Raw genomic sequence first — 26259 nt, 5'->3', positions numbered from 1 at the left:
ATTTTAAGAAAATAGTTTTTTACTAACAAAACCACATGCTTTGACCTCTATTAATGACTGCTGCCCAAATATGTCTGAAGATGAGCCTCTCTTGGCAGACGGCAGATGCATTTGTATGAAAACACAAATTCAGCTTGACTCTTACTCTATGCAGATTAATGCTGAGGTTTGCCAAGTTACGGAATTACCTGAATACTCTCATTAGAAAAATTTAATTATTTACTGCTGTGACATTACTGCAAACTACTAGACTAGAAGTAATACAGCAATTATATTAATATATATATGTACTGTGGGATAAAATCAATGCTTTGATATGTCACTAATATATAAAAGTCTAATAATATATGACGTTTATAATACAGTTTTTAAAAAGTAAGGATGGATTGGAAAGCTATTGCAAGTCTGAAACTTTATTCTTCTCCCCTCACTTCTCTTTACTGTTTCCCCTTACTTCCTCTCTATTTCCCTCTCTTCCCTCCTTTCTTTTCTTTCTCTACCCTCCCCTTTTCTCTCCTTACATTCCTTCCTCCTTCTCTCCCTCTATCTATCTTTTCTTTTTCAGTCAGGATCTCCTATGTAGCCCAGGGTGGCCCTGATCTCAAGATCAATATCAGCCTCCCAAATGCTGGCATTACAGATGTGTGCCATCACGTTCAGCTTTAGAGCCAAAATCTTTCCGGAAGCTCTCAGTAGTATGAATGACACTCTGTCCTGACTTTCTTCTTCTGCCCTTTCTCTCTCTGAATTCAGAGCTTTCCTACAGTAACAGTCTACAGGCTGTTTCTCAGGGCCCTTTTCCTTCTGATGGTTTGTCTTCTCCAACTTCGATGTGACAGTTTTTGTTTCATCTTGTTAGCTTTTTGTTATCATTTTTGAATAAATGAATAAGTGAATGAAAACCTAGCTACTAGGTGAAAGGTTAACAACAGAACTGTCTTTTATACCTGCTGGAAGAGGGAGAATCAGTTTTCTCCAATAGTGACACTATCACGTACTCCAGAACAGGCCTAACATAGTTGCTCATTATACAAGCTCCATAGGTGTTTGTGTGTGTGTGTGTGTGTGTGTGTGTGTGTGCACTTTTATTTGATGACAGTATTGTTTTTTGTTTTTTTTTTTTGGTTTTGTTTTCATTTGGGTGTGGTTTTATCTTGTTTTCTTGGTTTTGGAGGTTATTTTTATTTATTTATTTATTTATTTATTTGAGAAAGAACCTAAAGTTGGGTAGGCAGGGAGGGGCAGAGGATCTGAAAGTACTTGGAGAGAAATATGATCAAACTATATTTAGGTTTAAAATTGTTTTAAATAATAAACATATAATAAAAAGAAAAATATATGTGCAAGCCTGCTAGGTTTAAGACTGGTGGTAGTAATCTAAAGAATACAGTGTTGATATTGGGTCAAGCCAAAACTTTGAAATGATATTCTTTCAAATTATCATTCACATAACCACAAACAAGGCAGCTTGAAAATGCAAACTTAATCTCAATTAGCGCTGAGATTGTAGAGGAGAGACCAGAGCTTAGAAGGAATGGAACTGGGCTTCCTAGAGAATGTGACATTGAGCCCAGCAGTGGTGGTGCACTACTTTAATCCCAGCACTCAGGAGGCAGAGGCTCGTGTATCTCTGTGAGTTCGAGGCCAGCCTGGTCTATGAAGGGAGATCCAAGACAGCCAAGGCTACAAAGATATATCCTGTTTTGAAAAACCAGAGAGAGAGAGAGACAGAAACAGAGACAGAAATAGAGAGACAGAGATGGGGGGAGGAAGGCAGAGGGAGGAATCTGCTGATATATTTACAAGTAAGCAGCCCTTCCCGTGCTGTGAGCCGAGGAAGGTGCTTAATGAGTATACTCAGAGAGCACTGAATGGCCTAGGTGAGTTCCATGATTTGAGCATTCTAGCACATTCAATTTGAAAGATAAAATGTGCAAGTAATTCTTAGAATTCAAAAGTTAAAAAGCAATCATGCACACCAATGTCAAATAGTATATGTAACCCTATAGAATACTATAGGTTATTTTATAATTATGTTATATTTATATAATGTGTAGTAAGAACTGTAAGCCAAGACTTATTAAAATTGGGTAAAAGATCTGAGTTAGATACCTTCTCAAAGAAGGTGCTTGCATATGAGAAGATATTTGATATCACATGTCATTAAGGATTGAAAATTTATTTTTAAATTTTTTTTCTTTCTTCTTCTTGATTCCAATTTACTCACCTTGTATCCCTCATCTCCTCCCAGTCCCGCCTACCTCTCTCTTCCCCCACTATGGCCTACTCTTCCCCTCTTGAGGTACTACTGTAAATCGCTTAGAACAGCTGAACTCCAAATGCCGCTAACACCGAGAGTTAAAGTGGATGAGGCAGTATACAACTCCACACAGCTGCCCGGAGGCGATCTCGCAGGTCCTTACGTAGCTGCACGTAGGCTTATCACGTATTGTCTCACATTTGTACTTTTTTTAGTTTTCCATGTGAACTTGAAACTTTAGCTCATATGAAAACATGCATGCAGATATTTGCAGCATAACTGCTAAAATTTGCAACAAGTAAGATGCCCCCCCCAAAAAAAACTGTTACATCATCTAGTGGAATATTCTTCAGCAATGAAAAGAAATTATCCCAGAACCATGGGAAGATATGGAGGAAGGAACACATAGGACTGACTGGAAGAAGCCAACCTGAAAAGGCCCGAGGCTGCATCATTCCAACTACGTGATGTGCGGGGAAAGGCAAATTTGTGGAAAGTAGGAAAAGCAGGGATTGCAGGGGTAAGGTAGGTGAAGGGGATAAGGAAGCATGCCTGGGATTTATAAGGTAGCAACACTGTAGCATGGTCTGTGGGAGACACTGTAATGACGGATGCGTGTAGACATGCAGTGGCAAGGAGCGAGGAAAAATACGCATAGGCATGCACCTGTCCAAAACTATAGAACTTTGTAATGCAGAGGGAACTCCTGCTGTTAATAGTTCCTCCTTTGTGAAAACTGCGCTACACTGATGCAAGATGTTAAGAGCAGGGGAGGGAGGAGGGGTGAGGGGGAATATGGCGACGTTGCACTGTCTCATCCATTCTCTTGTATGCCTAAAAAGGGAGTATTTTAACACTAGTGAAAAAGAAAAGTAACTGAAGAAGTAAGTTAAATGCTGATGAAATGAGAAAAGTCAGAATTTTGGAGTAATATTGATGTAGATCTAGCAATTGTGTAGTGGAGAGCTTTATTTGTTAAATATGGACAATATGGAAATGGACCACTTCACTGAACCATTGGGGGCATCTCTGCCTGCTCTCTCTTGCCTCCCTCCCAGCTCCTACCCAGCACTCCCTAGGCAGAAGCATTTAACAAATGGTAGGTATTACAGGGGCTTGGGCTCTCTGGCAAGGAGAATACCCAATAATCCTACACTCTAGCAATGTAAATAGAAAAAAAATTCATGTCCAAAAGGCAAAGATTATGGTTCCCTCTTTCTCATTCTGCAGGAGCCACGAACAAGTAGAAAGTAACTCTAGAATGGTTGGAGTCTGGAGATGCTTTTAGAGCCGGGTACCCATAGTAGTAGGTACAACATCTGGAAAACACCAGGAAGTGCTTCCAGCAGCCTGAGCTGTGAGCGGGAAGATGGCCGAGGGACAGAGTTTACCGGTTTTAGATTTCAAAACCTATGAAGGATTCCTAACCTTAAACTTTTCTTTTTCTCTCCCTACTTCCTTCCATCCCACCTTTCTACTTTCCTTCTTCCTTCTTCCAGGCAGAGTCTTAACTCTGTTGCCCACGTTGGTCTGAAATTCACAATCTTCTGGCTTAGCTTCCCAGGTGCTGGGATTACAGGCTCACACGCAATTTAACATGTTCCAAATAAATGTCAAAAAATAAAAAAGGTAAAAGCAAAAGCAAAAACATCACATCATTTTCCCTTGTGCTCCATATAAAGAAGAGAGCAGGGATCCATATTTCCAGCCCCTGGTCTTATACCAGAGTACCCTCGCTAGCTCTATTTCCGCAACTGTCATGTCAAACGTGACTTCTAGCTGTGAGTCTGGCTGCCTAGCAGCTTCAAAGTAAGACACACAGAATCACCAGTTCTCCATTGCAGAGACTAACAGGAGCCATTTCTGATTGAAGCCATCCAATTGGTCTGCGAGAGTGTGACCATGACAAGGGTTGACACAACTGGCTCAGTACTTTTCTCCTTGCAAACACTGGGTCCTAGAAGTCAGAAATTATTAGCCCTGTGATTGTGAGGAACTATAGCATTCATGGAATGTTTAAATTCCATGAACTGAAGTAATGTGACAGCACTGATTTCTCTTCTTAGAAATATATTTCCTTAGATGTTTAAGTTATAAGCCTCTTAAAATACTTTAAATGTTAATTTATACTTATGCCCTCACAGAATTAAGAGACAATAAGCAGCTCAGATTCAGTTGGCACAATGTGCTTCATAGACTATTTTCACTTGTTATAAATATACTCACAGGGCCATTTAATCACAGTTCATATGATTGTTTGGGTTAGTGTTTTAAAATCTTGATTTGCAACCCATTACAGGATTTGAAATCAGTTGAATGCGTCTCCAGGAACAGTTTTCAATAAAATAGAATATAATAATAGAAAATAGAGTGAATATATTATACATAATGAGGATTAAGAAGTGTGTGTGTGTGTGTGTGTGTGTGCTGGGCTATGGCACAATTTTATTTCTTTATGAGATAGAGTCCAGGGTGACCTTGAATTTGCAATACAGCCAAGGCTAACCTTAAATTTCTGATTTTCCTGGTCTCACTTCCCAAGTACTAGGATTATAGGCATATGTCATCATGCCAGCACTAGCCTTTAACCCATGATCCCCTTGCCTCAGGCTCCAGAATGTTGTATGCCACCATAGCTGAATAAATTCTTGTGTGTGTGTGTGTGTGTGTGTGTGTGTGTGTGTAACCAATTCAAGTTAAAATTTTAAAGTATTTATTAGCAAAGATAAGTTTTGTTGATTGTTTGGTCAGTAATAGTATGTACAGGCTGAGAAACATTCTCAAAGACTATGTATAGAGAGATTTTAAATATGTTCATATAAACATTTCTGTGATGCATAACGGTTTCATTTTTCTTTCCAATTCATGTCTAAATCCACCCTGATGAGCCAATACAATGAAAGGCTCAACATCGCACTCTTCAAAGACATGTGGAACAGGACATTACAAACAGCTACTCCCTGTGATAAAGTGTGAGAGGACCCACCAATGAGAACATCAAACATGAAGAATCAGAATTTATTTCCTATGGATGAAAAATATTATTAATAAGTTAATTTAATATAGGAACTTTCTATCTTTTTCTCCAGGGGTAAAACTTGCATGCTAAAGGTTATACTTACTAAAGAACTCCAGAACAACCGGCTGAAGCAGCTAACATCTAGGCAACTTAATTGGTTTATGAGGGCCACCAGCAAAGGTAACAGCTAGTTACATAGTGACTGAATCTAACTTATAACCTTATTATGTTTTAGGGGGTTTTTTTCTACCTAATTAACTTGTAACAACTTCTTCTATGTGAGTAAAACAATTTCCTATGTGTCTCTAGCTTAAAATTATAGCTGTTAAGAAGCTACTTCCTTTCAAAAAGTTTCTCTCCAAAGTATTTTCAATTTCACTGATGGCTAAAGTCTGTTAAAATGTGTCTTCTTCATTTCTGGGCAAGGCTATTCACAATGGGTGCGGAAATGCCCGTGATGTCAATTTTAAGTCTATCAGTTTCTAAAATAGAATAAATAATATTACACAGTTCAATTGCTATAATGAAAAGTTAAAACAAATTCTCTTGTCTAGAAATATAATAAAAATTACTATTTCATTTTCTGTTCCAAAAATTCCTAAGAAAGTTTACATAGATGCGTTCATAGTATGTGCTACATCAAGAAACCAAAACTGCACTTAATTCTGCCCGTTAGTATGTACCACCATTCCAAAACTATGACAAATTTGATAACATCTCTCACCAAACATCATGTGCACAATTTTGTGGTCTAAATGTTTGGCATCCACTTATAGTACTGGTAGATTTTTTTCTGAATAAAAAATATATTAAAAGGGGTGGTGATGAATGTTTGTAAGCCCAGAGTAGGGAGCCTAAAACAAGAGGATCATGAGTTCAGGGCCAGTTTGGGTTACATGACAAAAATCTGCCTCAAAAATAAATACATATACACACATGTGCTTATGGTAAAATTAACAGCAATCATTACCTTATTTTCTCACTTTGCTTAATATAACCTTGTTTTCTTTCCTGAAGTTTAAATTTTTGTAAAAACCTTGACTTACTAGCACATCAGATGAACATGCATATTGTCAAACAATCTTCAATAGCTGTCTCATACATGGTACTTAATTTTCTGGTGTGGAAAAGTATGGTTCAGTCAGTGAGAGAGAGAGAAAGAGAGAGAGGAGAAAGAATAGACAAGAGAGAGGCAGAAAGAGAGACAGGGACACAGAGAGATAAACAGAGAATGAGGAAAGACAGGCAGAGACAGAGAAAGACAAAGACACAAAAAGAGAGACAAACACAGTGTGTGTGTGTGTGTGTGTGTGTGTGTGTGTGTGTGTGTGTGTGTGTTGGAGGGGTATGGCCCTATGGCCTTTCTCAACATGAGTCACCATCTAGCTAAGTATTTTTCTTAGCTCTCTGGATAAACTACCACCATTGTGATCTTAGGTTTCACCTGAGGTGTGCAGCTCTACCGTGGATCTGCCTTTGCTCAATCTTATTTGTTTCCAGAATATGATTATTTATTATAGCACCTTGAATCTCAAAGTATCCAAGTAATTTAAAACAGCAATTTATTAGCACACTGAAAATCTGAGGCCTTTTATTTGTAAGGAAGTATGGGGTTCATGAATCCATTCTTAGTGGAATACAAGATATTATTAATTTTTTAAATTAATTAAATTAAAGAAGAACTAGTGTACACAGCAATTTTGAGAAACATCATGACAAAGGACAAATCTTCCATCTGAACAGACCCTGAGCTTGTTACCACAAAGTTGTTTTGATCAGCAAGAAACAAAAGAATCCCTTTTCACAAGTGTTTTCTTTTCTGCATGGCAAAAACGTGTAGGGTAAATATTGCCAAAAAGTCTTGCTGTCATGCAAATAAGGATGTTTCCAGAAAGGGGAGTCTTACAGAGCACATTGTGACCTCTGGGAAAAGTCACAGGATTCTAAATGGGAGTGGCCTGAGAGAAGATGAGTTTACTTCAAACTCAGCCGTAATTTACTGCCCCAATTCGAAAAACATAAAATTATTTCATGTTCTCCATGGGTTTACTGATATGCTGGTTAAAGCACTGTAAGAAGGAGAAAAAAGTTATCTCTGTGTAAAATGCTTTATGATTATCATGTGGAGGGAATACCTCTAGACACAAAGAGAAATAGATGAGCAAACTCCTCACTGGCTGTGGTGTTTGAATGGCCAAAGGCTGTTGAAGATCAGAGCAAAAGCAAACAAAATTGTCCTCTTTTTACAAGTGGCAGATGTGGAAAATCTCAGCAAGACATAAAATAAGATGACAGAGTTTTTTTATTAGATGCATCCTCTTGTCCTGAATCAAAAGTTAAAACAAGAGGGCCTCTATCTTGCTCAGGAAGTGTAGAAGGATGTGTTCTATGAAAGAAATATGTAACATCTTTTATGGAAGGACATAACATACAGCAAGGGAGGAAGTTCTTAGAAACTTACCCATCACTGTTAACATCTGATACCACAATGGTATACCCGAAATAAGATGCCATCTGTAAAACAATAATAGATTTTGTGTTTAGGAAGTCATGTTTATGGTCACTTCTTAATTATTCATGAAAAATGGCTCTCACTGTGGCACATATTTTTTGAATTTAAATTCATAGTCTCCGGACCTTGTTCCAAGTGTTCAAGTCATTTAGTCTAACCTCTGACCTAATGAATAATTCCCTCCATAATAATCCTGACATCTGCTTGTACATCCTCTGGATACATTGGGCCCATTCAGTTTTCAGACACAACTATTAGGAGGGTCTTTGCTACTTGTAGTCTTTCTGAGACATCTAGTGCTTTCCTCAGTTTAGTTCAGTCATCTTGAACCCCACGGAATCAACTCAATTCCACCCCATAGGAAGGACTTTCGGGGCATTTTCAGATGCCCCACAGTCCAGCTCTGAGTTTCCACACGGCAGACTCAAAGAACAGATGGTTGCTCATAAGCACAAAGACAGAAACGAGAAGTAGGAATTGCTCTATCTGCAATATGATTTTCATTTTAGGGAGATACACAATTCATCAAATTACAGTGAAATCATATTTAATAAAACTCCTAAATCTTTTCAGTGAGTAGAAAGACTATATAATAATTTGCCACAGTTTCCCTCAAAATTGTTTTTAAATAGTTTTATAACTTGTTTCAGTCTAGCTCATCATTTCATCTTACCAATGTTGTTCTTTGTGTGTCGATGTGTTTGTCTGCATGTTCATGGGTGTGTGCTGATGGGAAGCTTTGTCTTCATGTGGGTCTCTAGCAAGTAGAGCCTTATCTCTGACATGGACTCTGTTACCTGCTTTGGGGTCACTTTCTAGCTAGGAGAAACTAGCTGGGCTGCCCCCTCTGGCCTCAGTAGAAGAAAATGTGCTTAGTTCTAATGGTACTTGATGTACTGGGGTGGGTTGGTGAGGGGCTCCCCATTTTGAGGAGAAGGGGAGAAAGAGAAAGGGGGGAGAGAGTAGGAAGGTGGGACTGGGAGAAGAGGAGGGGAGGGGCTGAAACAATCAGGATGTAGAGTAAACAAATGAATAAATAAACAATAATACATAATTTTTAAAAAAGAAAAAAATATAGGTAAGAAAGAAAGGAGGCAAGGAAGGAAGGAAGGAGGGAGGGAGGAAAGGAGGGAGGGAGGGAGGGAAGAAGGGAAGGAAGGAGGAAACTTTGTCTCACAGAAGGCAGACTTCTGTCTGTTTTAAGCTCTCTACTTCCTGCTGTGCCTAAGCAATGTGTGGACCAGAGCAGACTTCATTATGACACAAAATCTCTCCAGAAGAGCTGTTATGAACTCATGAACCCATCTCCCTTCTCTATCACCCCAGCCTCATTTGTCCCTGCCACCCAACAAAGCAACAGGCGAGATATGAAATTCCTTGTTGAAAATCTCACAGCAATGGGTACCCTGACCCTCAAATGTTGACAGCAAGACATGAAAAGCTCTTGTTGTCCATTTAAAAACCTTTCTAATTAATTCTCTGGACATCATTCTCCTGGAGGGCAGGGTTACATCCCAGTGCTTGAAAAATATGTGGAAAATGTCACCAGGTCACAGTAATCAGGGAAACATGGGTCTCAAAGCATGGTTGGGAAGGTGGTAGCATGTGATATGTAAGCGTTGACCCATTTACATAGGGTCTCGGGTAAGGACAGGATATAGAGATAAATGCCTAATTCCTGCAAGGGAGAAACCCAAAGCAACAGCCTTCCAGGACGACATCATGTTGAGGCTCAGGAGAACGCTTATGGTGTACTAGGGAAGCGAGGCAGAAGCCAGACTCCCCCTCTGGCTGATAAGGGCCGACCTGGGAACAGCCAGTCTCCTACCATAGGGAAGGAGGTTCTGAGAACTCACTCTTTGGGTACACTGACCACCAGCTGCAACAGAACAATATTGTTCTGCTGTTCCGTATTCTGGGGGCTTTTTGCTTTGGTTCCTTACAGTCTGCTGTGCTGTAGAGACCTGACTTATTGGCTGGCCATGAGGGAAGCCATGAGTCTCAAATACCAAACACATGCTGAGATTCTTTCTTTCCTGTAATCCTTGACAATAAACATAGAGAAGAAATAAACCCACCGGAATCTTTTCATGTCTCAATCTCTTGCCAGGAATTTCTGGATGCTAAGGGAGGTGTTTGATCTGCGCTCTTCAGCAGCCCCACCCACGTGTGCACACATGTCTACCCAAACACCATTGGCAGGAGGCTTTGACCTTTGTTGAGAACTTCCAGGAACTGACAACCAAGGGCCTCTTTGCCGTTCCCAGCTACTCCCAGAATTCAATGCCAGCTCTACCTGAGGCTGCCACTTACCACTAGTAATTACTTAGGCACCTCATTAAGACCTGGTCTTATTGGTTTGGTGTGTGTGTGTGTGTGTGTGTGTGTGTGTGTGTGTGTGTGTGTGTGTTGTTTTGATTTTTTATTTTTAAAATTTTTTGATTTATTTTTTCTTGAGAGGCAGCGTGAAAGAGAGAGTGTGCACATTAAGTTGGGTGGATAGGGTGGTGGAGAGAGCTTTTGAGGAGTTGGGGGAGGGGAAAGAATATGACCAAAATATATGAAAAATTAAAAAAAATCTTTCTTTAGAAAAGACCCTGGGTTATTCCTTCCATGATTTCAATTAAGTCTTAGTTTTAAACACAGTATATACTGGTCACACGGTTATGCTGAGGAAAATATGGAGTCCTTTCTCTGATAAGAAGTGTTTCCCTGGTGGGCTTGCCTTTTTAACACCCTGAGAGATCAGAGACCATGCTGGGCCCGGTGGTTCCTGGGCCTAATCCTAGCATATGAAAGACAGAGGAGAGGAGATTATGTGTTGCATACTGAAAATGTCAGAACCAAATAAGGACTAAGGGTTAGCTTGGCACAGTATATAGCTAATATGTTCAAGGACCTGTGTTTCACCCTCCATACCATGAAGAGGAAAATAAAATTAGCTCAGTGCAGCTTGCTATGTCAGCCTCACAGTGTGTACTTAATTTTGTAGGTGAGTGTGGTTAGATGTCACACATTTGACCCTCTGCTCTGGCTTATTTCTTGCTTGTTTATGGCCACAGCAGCCCTCAGAAGCCCCACCTTTGTGCAGCTGGCTCCTGTGTGAAGGCCTGTACAGTCTCTGCTGCTGGTTTTGAGTTGGCCATGACTTTTGTAGAGGACACCAGCCTTTCCCTGCCTCCACCACAGTATAAATGTTTTATTTTCTTCAAATCTTTGATCACCATCTAAAGTGCAATCAACGGCTGTTTCCTGATTCTTCCGCATTTAGCTGCTTGAGAGCTAGGATCGATTAGGTACACCATTGTACCAGGGGTTCATTATTTCCTGAATGAATGAGTACATGGTATGAGCACTAGCTGTGTTGGTTGAAATGACTTAGGCTGGGGAGAGTGGTGTGAGTATGTAATCTCAGCACTGTGGAGGGTGAGGCAGGAAGATTGTCACGAGTTCAAGACCAACTACACAGTAAGTTCCAGGATATTTTGAATACGACTCTGTGTCTAGTCAACAAACACCAAAAAGTCTTTACCTGCTCACCAGTAAAATTCTGAATGAAGGTCATATCCGTGGAATTAATGATGGAGACCTGAAATTGCAGAAGTGAGACACTGTATCATTCGACAGAATCAGAGAACTGGCTTTTAAACAATTGCAACTTAAACATTCTTATGAAGTGTAATAGTTGGTTAGGCCCCAAGCATAATCTCAGAAAAGGTAATTAAACTTTTTAATTTTTAAACAGAGAGCATGCTTATTACCCTGGAAAGGGGAAATAATTAAATGCAAGGATGTAGGTAGTAGTTATCATGTTGTCCAATTAATTTATCTGCTTATTATTTTGTTCTAAATGAATATGTGCACATGATATGTACTTATGCAATCGCTTCTGTTATTATGAGAACTGATAAATGACTCTTTGGAAAAATAAGCTTTTTGAATGCTATCTACATAGAAAAAAAATGTCATGTTTAATGTTATTTACCCAAACACGAACCTACAAATTGTATACTGTCTAGATTATGTTTTAAGTTATATTTTGAGACAGGGATTCACTTACAGCTTGAGGTGAACTGAAACTTCTTGTGTAGCCTGGTTTGACCTCAGACTCTGGATTCTTCTGACTTAGCAGCTTCTTGAGAGGTCGCATTATAAGAGCACCATTGTGCACATCCTTGCATGCTACAGGCATATGTTTAACTACATGCATGTTCCCCGGGAGACACCCACCTAGTTCTTTGACAGGGTCTGTAGTAGGAACCCATTAGTAAAGAACTTTGAAAGTGGCCTAAAGTTACATGGGGACATACTTCAGTGCAGGTAGAAAATGTCTGGAATACATCTTGGTACTCACATAGCCAAAGTTCTGCGCTCCTCTCGGAATACCAGCAACCAATTCTGGGAATAAAAAGAGTCATTTAGAGGGAGAACAACACACTAGTTAGTTAATTACTGTGTCTACATATGTGTGTTCATGTATGTATGGGGCACACACAGATGCAGGTGATGAAAAGGCCAGAGTAGAGCCTTGGGTGTGGTTTTTTTTTTCCTCAGGAGACATCCACCTTTTGCGATGGGGTCTCTCACTGGGACCAAGTGCTTATGAAATTATTTCAGCTCTCCTGGCTGACTGGTGAGCCACGGAGATCTGCCTGCTTCTATGTCCCCTGCTCTGGAATTGTAAGCCCAAGCCCCACACTGTCTACTGTGTGTGATGGGGTCTGAGAACGCAACCCTAGCACAAGCCGGTACTTATCCTTGCTCAAGTTGAACCTCACCAACAGAGTCATGTCTTCAGTTCCCAGTACGCTTAAAGCTATTAGCCTCAGGCTGTAAAGATGATGGCGCTCTATAAATGAGCAATGTAGAGGGTAAAGTTGGTGCCTTATGAATGGCAATGCAGAGTGTTACAGGCTGGAAATCGGGGTTTACAGTTGTTTTCTACAGGATGCTTCTTTTGCAAACAAGCAAAGTCACACTTTGAGCTGTTGTGCTTTGCGTACTAGACACCATGCAGCTCTGCCTTTTAGAATATCCTCCTGTCTCTGCAGGTGTGCATGTGATTTCAAGGTAAACTTTCTGCTGAGGCTTTGCTAACTTCTGCTTTCCGGCCATCTTTATACCACAAAGGTGCACCCTCAGAGGCTCAATTATGCTCTGTGGACCACCCAGCAGGCCAAAGATTCCATATTAAGAATCCACATCTAGAACTCGTAGAATTATTTTTCCTTTCTCTTCTCCTTATTTTTCTTTATCTTATTATATATATGTATATATATTTACTTATCTATTTATTTATTTATTGGTGTGTGCATGTGTGTGTGTGCACATGCAGCCATGAGTCTGTATATGGAGGCCAAAGGCTACTATCCAGTAGCGTCTTCTATCATTTTCCACTCTAGTTTTTGGAAACGGGGTCTCTCACTGAACTTAGAGTTTACCATTCAACTTAGACCTAGGTCATTGAGCCCCAAGGGTCCCACCTCTGCCCCCAGTGCTGGAAGTATAGGTTCTTGCTGCTGCACTTGGCTTTTTTTACATGGGTTCTGAACTCTGCTCTTCACTCTTGCGTAGCCATCATTTGCTCATGAACCATCCCTCTAGACCTTCAAATTGTCTTTCATGTTGGAACTCCCCAACTTCTCTAATTGATAATGAGCATGAATGGCCATGGATTCTCAATGGTCTAATTAACTATTTAAGACGTCTTTGACAATGCCTTTATTTTATAAATTCTCAACTCATATAAATCCTGAATGCATTTTCTATATATTTCTGAAATCCAATGAAAGTTACTGTTATGTTTTCACTCAAATGGGACAATGAGCTTGTGATGGGACGGTAAATTCTTGCTTTTATGATTGTAAGACCATTTTCTCCTGATGATATCTAGTCAGAGGTGTGATTGTGGTTTGTGTGAAACAAATATTTTAGCTTTAAGGTGTTAATACTATAATCAAGCTCTTTCTAACTACTGCTTAGAATAAGACATTTGCAAGTGTCTGTCTTGATTGCAAGAATCACATCAATGTTGTCTAAGTGATCTTCTAATTATATGTTTATTATGGACACAGTTATACCCTCATGTAATAAGAAAAAACAGTTAATACTGCTATGAAACAAGGTGAAAAAAATGGCAAATATTGATTAGCAATTGACTCATTCAGTCAATATTACCAGTTAAGCAAAAGCTTAACTCTGGTTTTTTTGTGAATGTATCATGTATTATTTTATGCAATGTTCAGAATGATAGTTCAGGTTACATAGCGTTAATGTTATTCGGATATAAGCAAATGAGAATTGGAGAGGTTGTAGTAGCCTAAAAAAATGCTGTCAGTCAAGTCAGAACTTGAAATTGACTCAAATTTTTTACTATCGTTTTATGATAGTATCTATTTTATGAGCCATTTATGAGAAGAATGTTGTCTAGTCTTTAGAATGAAGATAAATAGCAATGAGACATAGATCTTATATTCAAGAACCAGAAAGGAACATAAAAATGTTGTATATCATGCTATTCTTCCCAATCAAATTTAAATGGAATAACCGATGTGGTTTCCTTCTGTTTGTTTTGTTTTAGATTGTGTTTGCTCCTCTCCATAAATCTTTTCCGATTTCTGCTCCTGTATTTTGCAAACTTTTAGAACTCTATGCTCCATAAGATCCAGTGTGAGCTAGGTCCTCCCTCCTTTTCTCTAACCCAATCACAGTAACCATCAAAGCATAAAAGCCTAGCCAGTCAGATGCATTCCTTAACTACTCCAATCTTTTACACAAGTTATCTTGAAGATATTACCCCTCAGTCCACACCCCCTTTCATTCTTCTAAGTCCTAGTCAATGGAAGTCCTCTACTCTGTGCTTTCTGGTTTGCTCTAGTACTCCTCACAATTCTTAGGGAACTGTGGCGGTTTGAATAGGAATGACCCCGTAGACTCATAAGGTTGGATGCTTGTCCCTTAGGGAGGGGCACTGTTAGGAGGTGCGGCCTTGTTAGAGTAGGTGTGGCCTTGCTGGAGAAAGTGTGCCACTATGGGGGTGGGCTTTGAAGTCTCCTATGTTCAAGCTCAGCCCAGGGTGGAGTACACTCCTTTCCTACTGCCTGAGGATCAAAATGTCATCTCCTTTCCCAGCATCATGTCTGCCTGCATCATGCTCACATTCTGTCATGTTTCCAGCCGTGAAGACAGTGGACTTTTTAATATTAAAATATTTTCCTTTATAAGAATTATGGTGGTCTTGTGTCTTCACCCTAACTAAAACAGCAGATGTTTTGTGTTTGTGAGACCTATAGTGTAATCTCTAGGATTAAGGACAATTTGTTTACTTTTGCATTCTCAGCACTTAACAGATGCTGGCACATAATAGGTACACAAAAAAATCTGTAACAAATGAATGGGTGGCAAAAACCTTAGAAGACCAGAAAAATGAGATGACACAGGCAGTTATAGAAGGACGCTAAATAAGGAGTTGAGGAAATGGCATTTGAAAACTGGCCTGAAAATTCAAATTCTGTGGAAAGACAGAGACGGATAAAGGACTAGAGATTTAGAAACAGGATGAACAATGAAGGCTGTCTGTGTAAGTAGGGGTTAATTTCTTCTGTTATTTGGGACTGGTGTGTCTAATGGAGAGAGGGAAACAACGCTGTTACATTAGGGTGGAGTCAGGTGGTGGTGGACACCTGTGATGACCGATGCTATAAATCAGAGTGGAAAACCTTGATTTCACACTTGAGTGCTACACAAGTGTGACACTTGTCTAAGTCATTTGATCATCTGTTTAGTTTCCTCTCTTATCCTGGGCAGCTTTCCTCATTTTTAATTACTGAGTTAGATTTTTATAGGGATCGGAATATTTTTCTGTGTGTGTTTCTTTGTTTGTCTGAGGAAGGGTTTCTTTGTGTAGCCCTGGCTATCCTGGAATTCACTCTGTAGATCAGGCTGTGGAACTGATTCTTATGAAATGTGTTGAGACTATATATATATATATATATATATGTAAATATTTATATATTCTACAAAATGTTATCACATAGATATATACATTATATCTCTATAAGTCTTTGTATAGCAAAGAAAATCAATTGTATTTATGATAAGACTTCTGTGTTATTTAGGATTTCCCAAGGTTTTAAAATCACTTAAATTCATTAATGTCTCTGACCTTGCTGAGAGTCCCCAGTGAATTCTCCAGCAGCAACCGAATATCCTGTATTAAAGAAAAGAAACTAATAAATTTTATTTGATAAGGAATGAGTTGTGTCTAGAAAAAAATGAAAGTGCTATCATGATACCATTTTGCTTAGAAACCTCTAAAAACATGTAAAAAGTTAAAGAATCTCTGAGAGGAAAAATAAATCACAGCAACATGAACACTTTCAGATTAATTTCCAGTGAGAAATGCTGATTTTCAGGAGAAACATGACCAAAAAAGTTAGATTTTCAGATCAGCCATCAGAGTGTGAGTCATAACCCTTATAAGTGGCAGTGGTGGCTGTTGCATTTTAAAGGCTGCAAATTCATCAGTATCAAGCATAATTCTACAAGACATCCTTCATGGTTAGGTTTTGCTATTAATCATCATCATGACCTACTCTTAATTCCTTTCATGATATTGGCCCACAGATGCCATTGGGCTCAAAAGCAAGGTTCCATTTACATTCACAAAGCATAACCACAATTTAATTTTTCAATTCGTAAAGCAATCAGAATATCACTTGAATACCCAAGATGGGTAACAGAAATATTAAGATGACACTGTATGGTTTTCACATGATAAAAGTTGGAAAGATTCTTTTTTTTTTTTTGTTGAAACTGGACAGGCTACTATCCTGTTGCTCCATAGCATGAGCAGCAGCCCTGCTAACACAAATGTCTTTTACCAGTAATGTTTCATAAGAGAATGTCAAAGAGCCTACAAAACAGCAGCTCAAATTATGCATGTTATACAGAGAAAAGCAAATTTTGGTGAAAAAGAAAATGTAAGGGTCTACTGAGAATAATAAGAAAGAAGGCTCTCAAAAGATTTCAGACAACACCAGATAAGTCATGACAAAAAAGTAAAATAAAAGAATAACAACAACAAAAACAAAATCAACAAAAAAGACACCACACGTGCATTTAATTTGCTTGTCTTTTGAGAGACTACACACAATCTGGAACAATCGTTCTTACCAAGGTAGCTGTCATCGTAGGAGGCCGGAGCCACGTCTGTCTGCTTCTCTCCTGCCAGTTTCCTTAGAATATCCTTGAATGAGTAGTTTGCGATGATATCTGCTATACTGACAGTGATCACCTGACCTGTGTTTGAGCAAATTAATACATCAACTGAATGGAGGCAAAGGGCGGCCTCTTGCTCAGCAAACCTGGAACCACAACACACACTTCTGAATGCTCCTGAGGATGTGGTTCTGATCTGCACCCCAAACTGTCAGACAGAAGTTAGTTATAATTGGGTAAAACTTTCTATTCTAGTAGAAGTCCAGAGATGAATAGCAATGTTTTAGCCATTCTCCCTGTACTTAGTACTCTTTCTGTCTTCAAATGATAAATGTATGAAGGAATAAAAACATTTACAAATGAAATTACGTTTAAATTCATATTTTAGAGTTAGGAATGGAGTTCATTTCATAGACTGCCTATCTAGCATGCATGAAGCCCTGGGTTCAAGTCCCAGCTCAACAGAAAACTGAGGAGGGAGCATCAAGTAGAGAGACACATTCCTCCAATCCGAGCACTTCAGAGATGGAAGCAGAAAAATCAGAAGTTCAAGATCATCTTGGGCTACACAATGGAGCTCAGGCAAGGATACATAGAGCCTTGTATCTAAAACAAACAGACAAACAACAACAATACAAACTATAACGTTCTAGTCAGAAGAAAATTTAACATCAAATATATATATACATATCACATATCATATATAGATGTTTTTATGTTAAAAGAACTTGATGGTGTTCTCAAAGGTCATATATTTTTGCTAGTGCCTATACAACCAAAGTCTCTTTTGCATTCCAATACTATTTTGTTGGGTTTTTTTTTTTTTTGCAATTTTCTTAAAGTACTAAGCCCAGTTAAAGTAAGGATTTAATAAATCTTTGAGCCATTTATATTTATTGTAAAACTATGATAGTAGAAAGCAGCTATGTCCAATGAGCTTTAAAATTTCACCAAAAACAAAAAAAAAAAAAGAAAGAAAAAGGCCACAAACATTGATAAGAACCTTGGCTCATTTCTCTCAAAGTCACTGTCAGAAGTCTGAAAATATGATTGTATTTGGAACATATATCAAAATACATCATCATCTGTAAAAGTCCAAGCATCCAGATATTTGTTCGTGGACAGCTAAGGCAAAAATGTCATCTCATGTTCTTTGAGACGAAGCGAGAGAAATGCTTTTGAAAGCACGGTACTTAGTGTCAAATTTAAAGCTACCTTGTTCTTTGGGAATTCCAAGTCTCTAGGAAAGGAATAAAACCCAGTCAAACTGGGTTGTGGATATTTTTATGTGACGTGGACCAATGACCGCTCTGATATCAAGACAGTTAGATTTACATGGGAATTTATAAAGACTATCTGCCGAATTTGCCAAATTTCTCTGACTTGTATCTCAGTTTCCCCTTCTTTGTCTTATGTCCTGACAGTTGCTAGTTTTCATTAGCTGAGTCTATAAAGGTCTTAAGTCTCTGTAAGACTTTAAATTCTGTATCTCAGGTAAGTTTTCCTGTATGCTTATTATTATTTCACTTGACATATTTTCTACTTTAAATGAAGGAAATAATTACATGAAATTAAGCAAGATTAGAACAAAATATTTATACACATAATACAATGTTCAGTTTACAGCAATCTCTGGCATAAGACATATTTCTTTTAAGTTTATAAAATAACTTTAAGAGAATAAAATATTATTTGATATCTTTACATATGTCAATAAATTCTAATAGTAACTTCATATACAAAATAGTCATAAATCTATATTTCTGAATATTTCCCACTTGGCTTAATTTTTAGAAATATTTATATGTGTATGTTATGGGGTTGGGGACAGACACTCTATATCCATGTGTGACTGTACACCCCATGCATGGAGACTGGAACAGCATTTCAGGTGACCGACTAGATCTGGCTCAGTGAGAGACCCTGACTGTAGGGAATAAGCCAGCAAGTGCTAGCCTGGCCACAGCAAGCCTTTGTTCTCAGTTTGTTCTCCACCCCAGCAAGTCTGTCTTCTCAGTACAGTGTCTCCAGCATTTAATACGAAGCCTGGTATAACCTCAATAAATTCTTGGTAGAGGAATGAGTATCAGGATGCTTTAGAAACACAGTTTACACAAGAAAATGCAAATCGCAATGATGCTTCAGTCAGGAAAGTGTGAGCAGGGGGTTATAGTGCCCCTTAGGAAAAGCCAACACTTGATGTCTCATCTGTTTCTCTGTGTAACTACAAACATGCTTCCCTCTGACATGGAACATACCTTGCCAGTAAAAGCTTCCGGGTCCTCCCACTATAAGGTCTCCATTCTGCAAAACAGAAGCATCGAGGGAACATATGGACAAGACGCCAAGTGTTTTAAGGGTGCTGAGTCACTGCTAACAAGCATTGCCCCCGACAAAGCATTTCTCGTAAAACCACGTTTTCTTAAAGAGGTCCTTATGCCTGAGGGCTGGAGGGCCTTTCCTTTTCTTTTCTTTCCTTTTTTTTTTTTTTTTTTCTTCCAATTCTTTTGTGTGTTGTGTTAAATAATTTTAATCTGACTCAGGCACTTTGACCTGGCTCCCTGGAGAGCATATAAATTTGGGGGAGGGAGAATGGAGGAACTGCTGTTTTGAAAACCTTGGAAAAAAAATCATTTCAATTATTTTCAAGGCAACAGGGATGTCTTCTTTAAAAATACATCTACTGCCAGCAAGATGGCTCAGGGGGTAAGGGCGCTTGCCAGCAAGCCCTACAAGCTGGATTTCATTCTTGAACTCATGCTGTAGGAGAGAACTGAGTCCCCAAAGGTGTCTTCTGAGCTCCCACACACGAAAAAAGGGGCTTCTCTCCAAAAAGCAAATAAAAAAAAGTAAAACAGTTTTTTTTTAATCGCAAACCCATCCTCCTTCAAAGGAGAAAGCAAAACCTCTAGGTTAGCAAATGCAAGCAGCTTCATTCTTTAGCTTCGGTCTGTAGCTTCCAGAAATATATCAAAGCAAGCAATCATAGAAAAATGCAACGAAGCAGTAGTGAAACAGAGCACATGCATATGAAATTTCCCAGCACTGATTTCAAAAGCACAGAGCCATTTTCCTTCACATGTGTATCAAATGCTCTTTGCTTTCTGAGGGGGCATGTAAATTTTAATATGAATAGTAAACCAAGGCAGCCAATTGCAGCTGAGTGATAAAGTGAGCGACAAGTCGATAGATTCTTGTGGTCTTTGAAAAATGAGTTTTTGAGATTTGCATCCGAAAATGACTAATGCTGGTGACGGAAAGAACGAGTTTCTTCATCTCATCTGCTTTTCTATACAGTATTGTGTGCCTAAATATATATAGAAATAGTCATCGGGAAAACAAAACAAAAACTTCCAGAAGTTACCAGACATGATAGGCTCCCAAGCCTTGTCTGGTTATTATTGTTTGAGGGGCAGGAAAGACAGAAAATAATACAGTAGCAACAACAACAAGAAAATTCATCCCACACCGCATGCTGACGGACCGAAAGATTCACCTTATAGAAGTCTAGACTAAAGCCTGCTTGGCAGTAACCTTGTCCTTCAGGATCAGCATTGCCTGGAAAAATCAAAACATATACCAGTTAGGTCATTTCTGGGGAATATTTTATAAGCAATGCAGATTATTCTGTTGTTTCCCCAATATACCGCTGAGTTAAAAAGACCAATCTGTTTTATTTTAAAAACGCATTTCAGGAAATATTAAGTATATTTCCATGTATTTTCTGATCCTGAATATCTCGTTCATGCTGTGGTGAGGTCAGCTTGAGGGGATGACTATTCCTGGTCTGTTGAGCGCAGATTACACAAGCCAATCTCCAGTTGGGGGACCCATCAAAGGATGGCTTTATGTTGGGGTATACGCTCATATTCACTTCTAAAATAAAACCTCCATCTTCTGATTGTGTTCCAAAATGCCCATGTGACAGAAGTGTTCACTTTGCCCATTCCTGACGTGTCCGCCATTTCTTCAGTGACAACTTGAGATGATACCTTTCTGGAGAGAATAACAGCAACAACTCCCTTCTCATTCTTCATGAGGCCCGGGCTGGCCTCAAGCTCTCTATGTAGCTCAAGGTGAGCCTGTACTTGTGAGTCCCCTACCTCTACCTCCAGAGTGCTGGAATTACAAATGTCTGCTACTTCAGCCAGCTGTGGTGCTGAGACCAAACCCAGGCGACTGCTGGGCAAGTTCTCTGCCAACTGCGGTGCATCTCCAGCTCTTTAGTAGAAACGTAGTTTTAAATTATACTAGGATAATTTGAAAATTGTATTTCTGATTTTAGTGATTTCACAGGGACCTTGCAATGCTAATGTTGGCAGAAGAAGAAATCCTCCAATAATGGTCTATTTTATATTCTCTCGACTATCTGAAGAGCCACTGAGGACTTGTCATACAGTTTTATAAACACATTTACTCCCTGCAACCTGTACTTTGAAAGAGGTCCTAGAACTTCTAACATACTTGAATTGCAATCAAAGTGTGGTTAAGTAGGTGAAATCTCAGTTATTATGTAGTTAGATAAGAGCATACTGACAATTACATGTTTCCTACCGATGCCATTACAGCCATGCAAAGGAGCAAACATGGGTGTAGGGACTGCTGGTAGGCTGGGCATGCCTCGTTTCATTAGACCTCTAAAATGGATCTGTCCATTTTCTTTCTTCCAGCCACTTCATCATTAGTTTCAGCTTCTCCGAACCAAATCCGTACAGGCACCCCTCTGCCCTATCTGCTTGCTTTCTGTTCTTGTAGTTTCGTTTGTTCGTTTGCTGGGAGAGACTCTCATACAGCTCAGGCTATCCTGGAGCCTACCATGTAGCAGAGAACGGCCTTGAACTCCCGATCTTCCTGTCTCTATCTCCCAGTCTTTGGGTTACAGGCATACGTCACCACACCTGACCCTGCTCTCTTGACATTTAAAACAGTTTACTAACCCCACACAATATATTTTACCAAATTTGTTCCTTCATTTACAACTGTGTGTTAGGACTTATGGTTATGAATTCTGTAAAGTTCCCTAAAAGCTCATCTTTTTCAATCTCATCTAAATAATCTCAATTTATGGAGTTGTAATTTTCTAGATATCTAATGGTATAAAATTTATACATATTCAGAAATATACATGAATGTATGATGTAGTCTATGTGAACTCATGTGGATTGCATTAATTATATTTAAAAATTATTTACAAAAACAAACCTTCTTAAAAATCCACTTTTGAAATTGCTTCTCTATTTTTAATATTGTAAATTATTCAGAAGGGCAGAAACCTGGCCATTCTTTTTTTTTTTTACTTGAGGTTTGTTTTAATATACTTCCAGGGTTCTTTAAAAAGGACGCTGAAAAAAAAAATCTCTAACTAAAAACAAGTCATTGAGAAAATAATCAACTTTCAAGGTTTGTTTTGAGTAGCAGTTAGAGAAGAGTGGGTGTTCTTTGCTCTGCAAGCCCAGTTCCCTTCTCTCATTGAATTATAATTTATGATACCCAAAGGAATTTTTCTTCCTGGACCCTCGCAGTGTCTCTAGGCGTTATGCCCTATTATAGCTTCAGGAATCTAGGGATGTGTGCCATTCATTTTCATTCGCTGCCAGTGGCTAATGGCTAAAGTGAAATCGAAGGGCTGTGAGAACCACCCTCACCTGAATTATGGATGGCCACACGAGCAGAAGGCATACCATTCAGACGCACATGCAGGCTACCGCCCACGTTGTTTCCCGTGCCCCAGCTCTGCTGCGGAAGTAATACAAGACACTTCCTTCATTTCTCTTTTGAAAAAGATATTACTGATATTCCTGCTCTGGGATATTGACCATATGCTCACGAACAAGCAGGCTTTGTGTTCGTGGACCATGAGTGTCTCAGCCTTGACAGGAAGCCAGCTCTTTGACTGTTCTGAAGAGGAGGAAGTGTGAGTATATGAAAAGTGTAGGTATGCCCTACTGCCATACAGCTCCTAGCAAACTATTTCATAGCTCCACTATTTCATTGGCTCTGCATATTTCTACCTGGGAAAAAGGAGAGTAAAGAAATGGGCATGATATGTGCCCACAGAGTTCAAGATTCTTGGGTACTATAATTTATAGTTTTAAATTATATATTTAAATTATGGTTCAATCTCATGCTGAATCAGGCTCCTCACAGGCTGAGGTTCTGTGGACAGTGTCTTATTCAGGCTTTCGGGATACAAGGTCATAAGGCTTAAGGGCAGAATGAGAAGTAGTGACAGGTTTCACAAAATGAACTTCATGACAGCCAGAAGATTCTAAGTCATCACAGTCAATGGGTATGTGAAGAATGCCATCATTTGCTGCTGTAGAAAACATCTCCAGCAAACAGCGAAGAATAGAATATTCATAGACGTAAGTGTTGATGAGAAGGCTGACACTGAATCTTTTCAGTGCAATAATGTCAGCCTCTTATCTGGTGTGGATTGTGGCCATGTCCCAGCTATTACCAGTGTTGGCAATTCTTCCTTTCCTACTCCAAATGTCCTCTGCTAGGAAATCCTTCCTGTGACCTTTTCTGAAGAGTTTCCCTTCTCCTGGTCCCTCTGGACTCAGGCCACTCCTTCTCCTCTTCCATTAAACGGATGATACATAATTATTTATTTATGTGACATTTTACTAAATATTATGGTATTGTGAGTTTATTGGTTTGTTCCCTCTTTCTTCCACTATGCCCATTCTTTGGACACAGTTTGCTTTCTCTAGTTCCTTGACACACTTCTTGCACATAAAATACTTGGTGCTAACGTGGTCAGTAAACAACGTTGAATAAATAATTGTATCTCATTCTTAACAAAGAACCTTAATTTTAAAGCTATTTTAAGATAAACTCCTTAATCTCAGATATTTATCCAGCTCACACCTAGAAAACCATACTGTTTCCTGCCAAAAGCCTCTTGAGAAACTCTTGGGTTTAAAAAGCTCAGGGTTAGTTCAGAGCTGTAAATCCCAGTGGCTTCTTTATGAACCCTTTAAAGACGCTGATACATTCTCTATCTTCACTGTTATATTCTGGTTTGCTTACTATCTTTCCCCAAATTGACCTTGAACCTAAAAAAATGCAAGTATGGAAAAGAGGAAATTTTATTTGTAGCTTTTGGGACAATCTATAATAATTTCAGACTGAGTCTTTAAAAAAAATAATTTTCTAAAATAAGTTACTCTGATTTTCTCTGTAATGACATTTTCCTCTTTACAATGTGTTCCCATTAGTTAACAGAACAGTAACAGAAAGTTCTTTTGTTGCTTGTTCATATCTCCCAGTGATCTACCAAAACAACTTGAAAAAATAGAGAAGTTTACAAAAGACTTTCCAGCAGATAACTGGTAATCAAACATCAGACATGACTTCTCAAATTGGACCTCAGCAGCCCTAAGATGGCACTCCGATGTTTTATTATTATTATTATTAATTACACTTTATTCATTTTGCATCCTCCCATAAGCCCCTCCCTCCTCCTCTCCCGATCCCACCCTTCCTCCCCTTTCTGCATGCATGCCCCTCCCCAAGTCCACTGATAGGGGAGGTCTTCCTCTCCTTCTTTCTGATCTTAGACTATCAGTTCTCATCAGAAGTGGCTGCATTGTCTTCTTCTGTGGCCTGGTAAGGCTGCTCCCCGCTCAGGGGGAGGTGATCAATGAACAGGTCAATCAGATTGTGTCAGAGGCAGTCCCTCTTCCCATTACTACTCCGATGTTTTCTTTAAAGGCTACTTTAAACTGGTGTGGGGGAGTATGCCTGCTGTTAGATTTTTGGAGGCTGAGGCAGGAGGATCAGTAATCTGAGGTCAGCCCGGACTTGTTCAAAGCCAGCATAAGAGATGCAGAAGGGGTGCTGTCCTGGGAGACTTCTAGGACTTCTAGATAACATTCGGACGCTAAGTGGACAGAATCTTAGAGGGCAAAGGGGGTTCAACATCTTAAACAGAAAGTGCCAAACAAAGCAACAACAGTTGGAATGAAGGCTATGTAATGCTGCAGTCAAAAATGATCTCAGTCCAATCATCCTAGCTGATATTACTGCTTCCTTAAACAAGTACAGTAGCTAGGCAGCATCCTGTGGAACAATAAGTGGGGATTTTCAGAAGAAACTGTCAGCTAAGAGCCAAACACAAGGAACCAATCAGTTCTACCAAATACTGTCTAAAAACTGACTTTTAAGCACAGAAGAGTCAATGACATAGCTCACATATGTGTTCCTGCTGACAAGGCTGATGACCCAAGTTCCATCCCTAAGACTCACATGCTGGAAGGAGAGAATCAACTTTATATTGTCTGACTGCTACACATGTGCTTTAGCATGCATGTATGTACATACATACAAAATGCATAAATTTTAGAAGTTAAAAAATGTGGTTGTTTGAATGCGAATGGCTTCCATAGTCTCATATATTTGAGTGCATAGTCCCCAGGTGGTGGAACTGTTTGGGAAGGATTAGGAGGTGCGGACTTATTGGAGAAGGTGTGTCACTGGGCCTGGGCTTTTAGGTTCCAAAAGCAAAGCATTCTTAGTTAGAGCTCCTGTTCTCTCAGCCTCCTAATTGAGGATCAGTTGTAAGTTCTCAGCTACTGCTCCAGCACCATGCCTTCCTGCCTGCTGTTATGCTACCATGACAGTCATGGACTCATCCTCCAAAAAGTGTAAACTCCAATAAACTGTTTTCTTCTGCAAGTTGCCTTGGTCATGGTGTCTTAGTTTCTTATAAAAGTAACTAAGACATAAATAAATACGGAATAGATCATTAGAATTTTTGATATCCTCTTAGATATTAGAATCTTGACTATCCTCCATCACAACTCTCAAGCTTGAAGGCTTTCAAGCTAAATTTCACCATCAAAGAATAAAAATAACTTACTGTTCCGGCACGGAGAATGTTCAGCGTAAGCACTGAAATTCTGAATTGCTACATAGCATGTTCCAACTGGGTCCTTGGCTGGGTTAGGTTTCAGAGTTCTCCAGTGATACAAAGGAGCACAGGCCTATGGATACCAAAGGAGAGAAATTCAGTTTTGATGTAGGTTTCTCAGACAATAGCTTGATTTGAATTGTTGACTAGTAGTCTGTGGCTATACCAACCCTGAATGCACTCAACCTGGTCTGAATTGGTGAGTAGTGTAACAGAAGTTATATGAAATTATGTTAAATTGTTAGGTAAACTAATTGGTCCACAGAATGTTCATGAGTATCTCAGTAGCCAGAGTCAAACTTCCAAAGCTAATTTTTAACATTAATTCATTG

General features: G+C 39.2%; 1 protein-coding gene across 3 annotated transcripts in view; it reads right to left on the bottom strand.

The window, feature by feature from the left end:
* The window catches only part of Itga8 (integrin subunit alpha 8), a 182653-nt gene that overhangs the window by 116777 nt on the left and 39617 nt on the right, over positions 1-26259 (bottom strand). For all 3 annotated transcript variants that reach the window (XM_060372339.1, XM_021657791.2, XM_060372338.1), the window contains 8 exons: positions 25877-26000; positions 20507-20568; positions 19269-19314; positions 16966-17091; positions 15956-16000; positions 12146-12189; positions 11324-11380; positions 7741-7793 (listed from right to left, as the gene is read on the bottom strand). In XM_060372339.1, coding sequence (XP_060228322.1) covers positions 7741-7793; positions 11324-11380; positions 12146-12189; positions 15956-16000; positions 16966-17091; positions 19269-19314; positions 20507-20568; positions 25877-26000 — 557 coding nt within the window. The remainder of the gene's footprint in view (positions 1-7740; positions 7794-11323; positions 11381-12145; positions 12190-15955; positions 16001-16965; positions 17092-19268; positions 19315-20506; positions 20569-25876; positions 26001-26259) is intronic.

This window comes from Meriones unguiculatus, chromosome 19 (assembly GCF_030254825.1).
Source record: "Meriones unguiculatus strain TT.TT164.6M chromosome 19, Bangor_MerUng_6.1, whole genome shotgun sequence".
Classification (NCBI taxonomy): domain Eukaryota; kingdom Metazoa; phylum Chordata; class Mammalia; order Rodentia; family Muridae; genus Meriones; species Meriones unguiculatus.
Note: the sequence above shows the minus strand (reverse complement) of the source record. Positions and strands in the feature narration are given on the sequence as shown.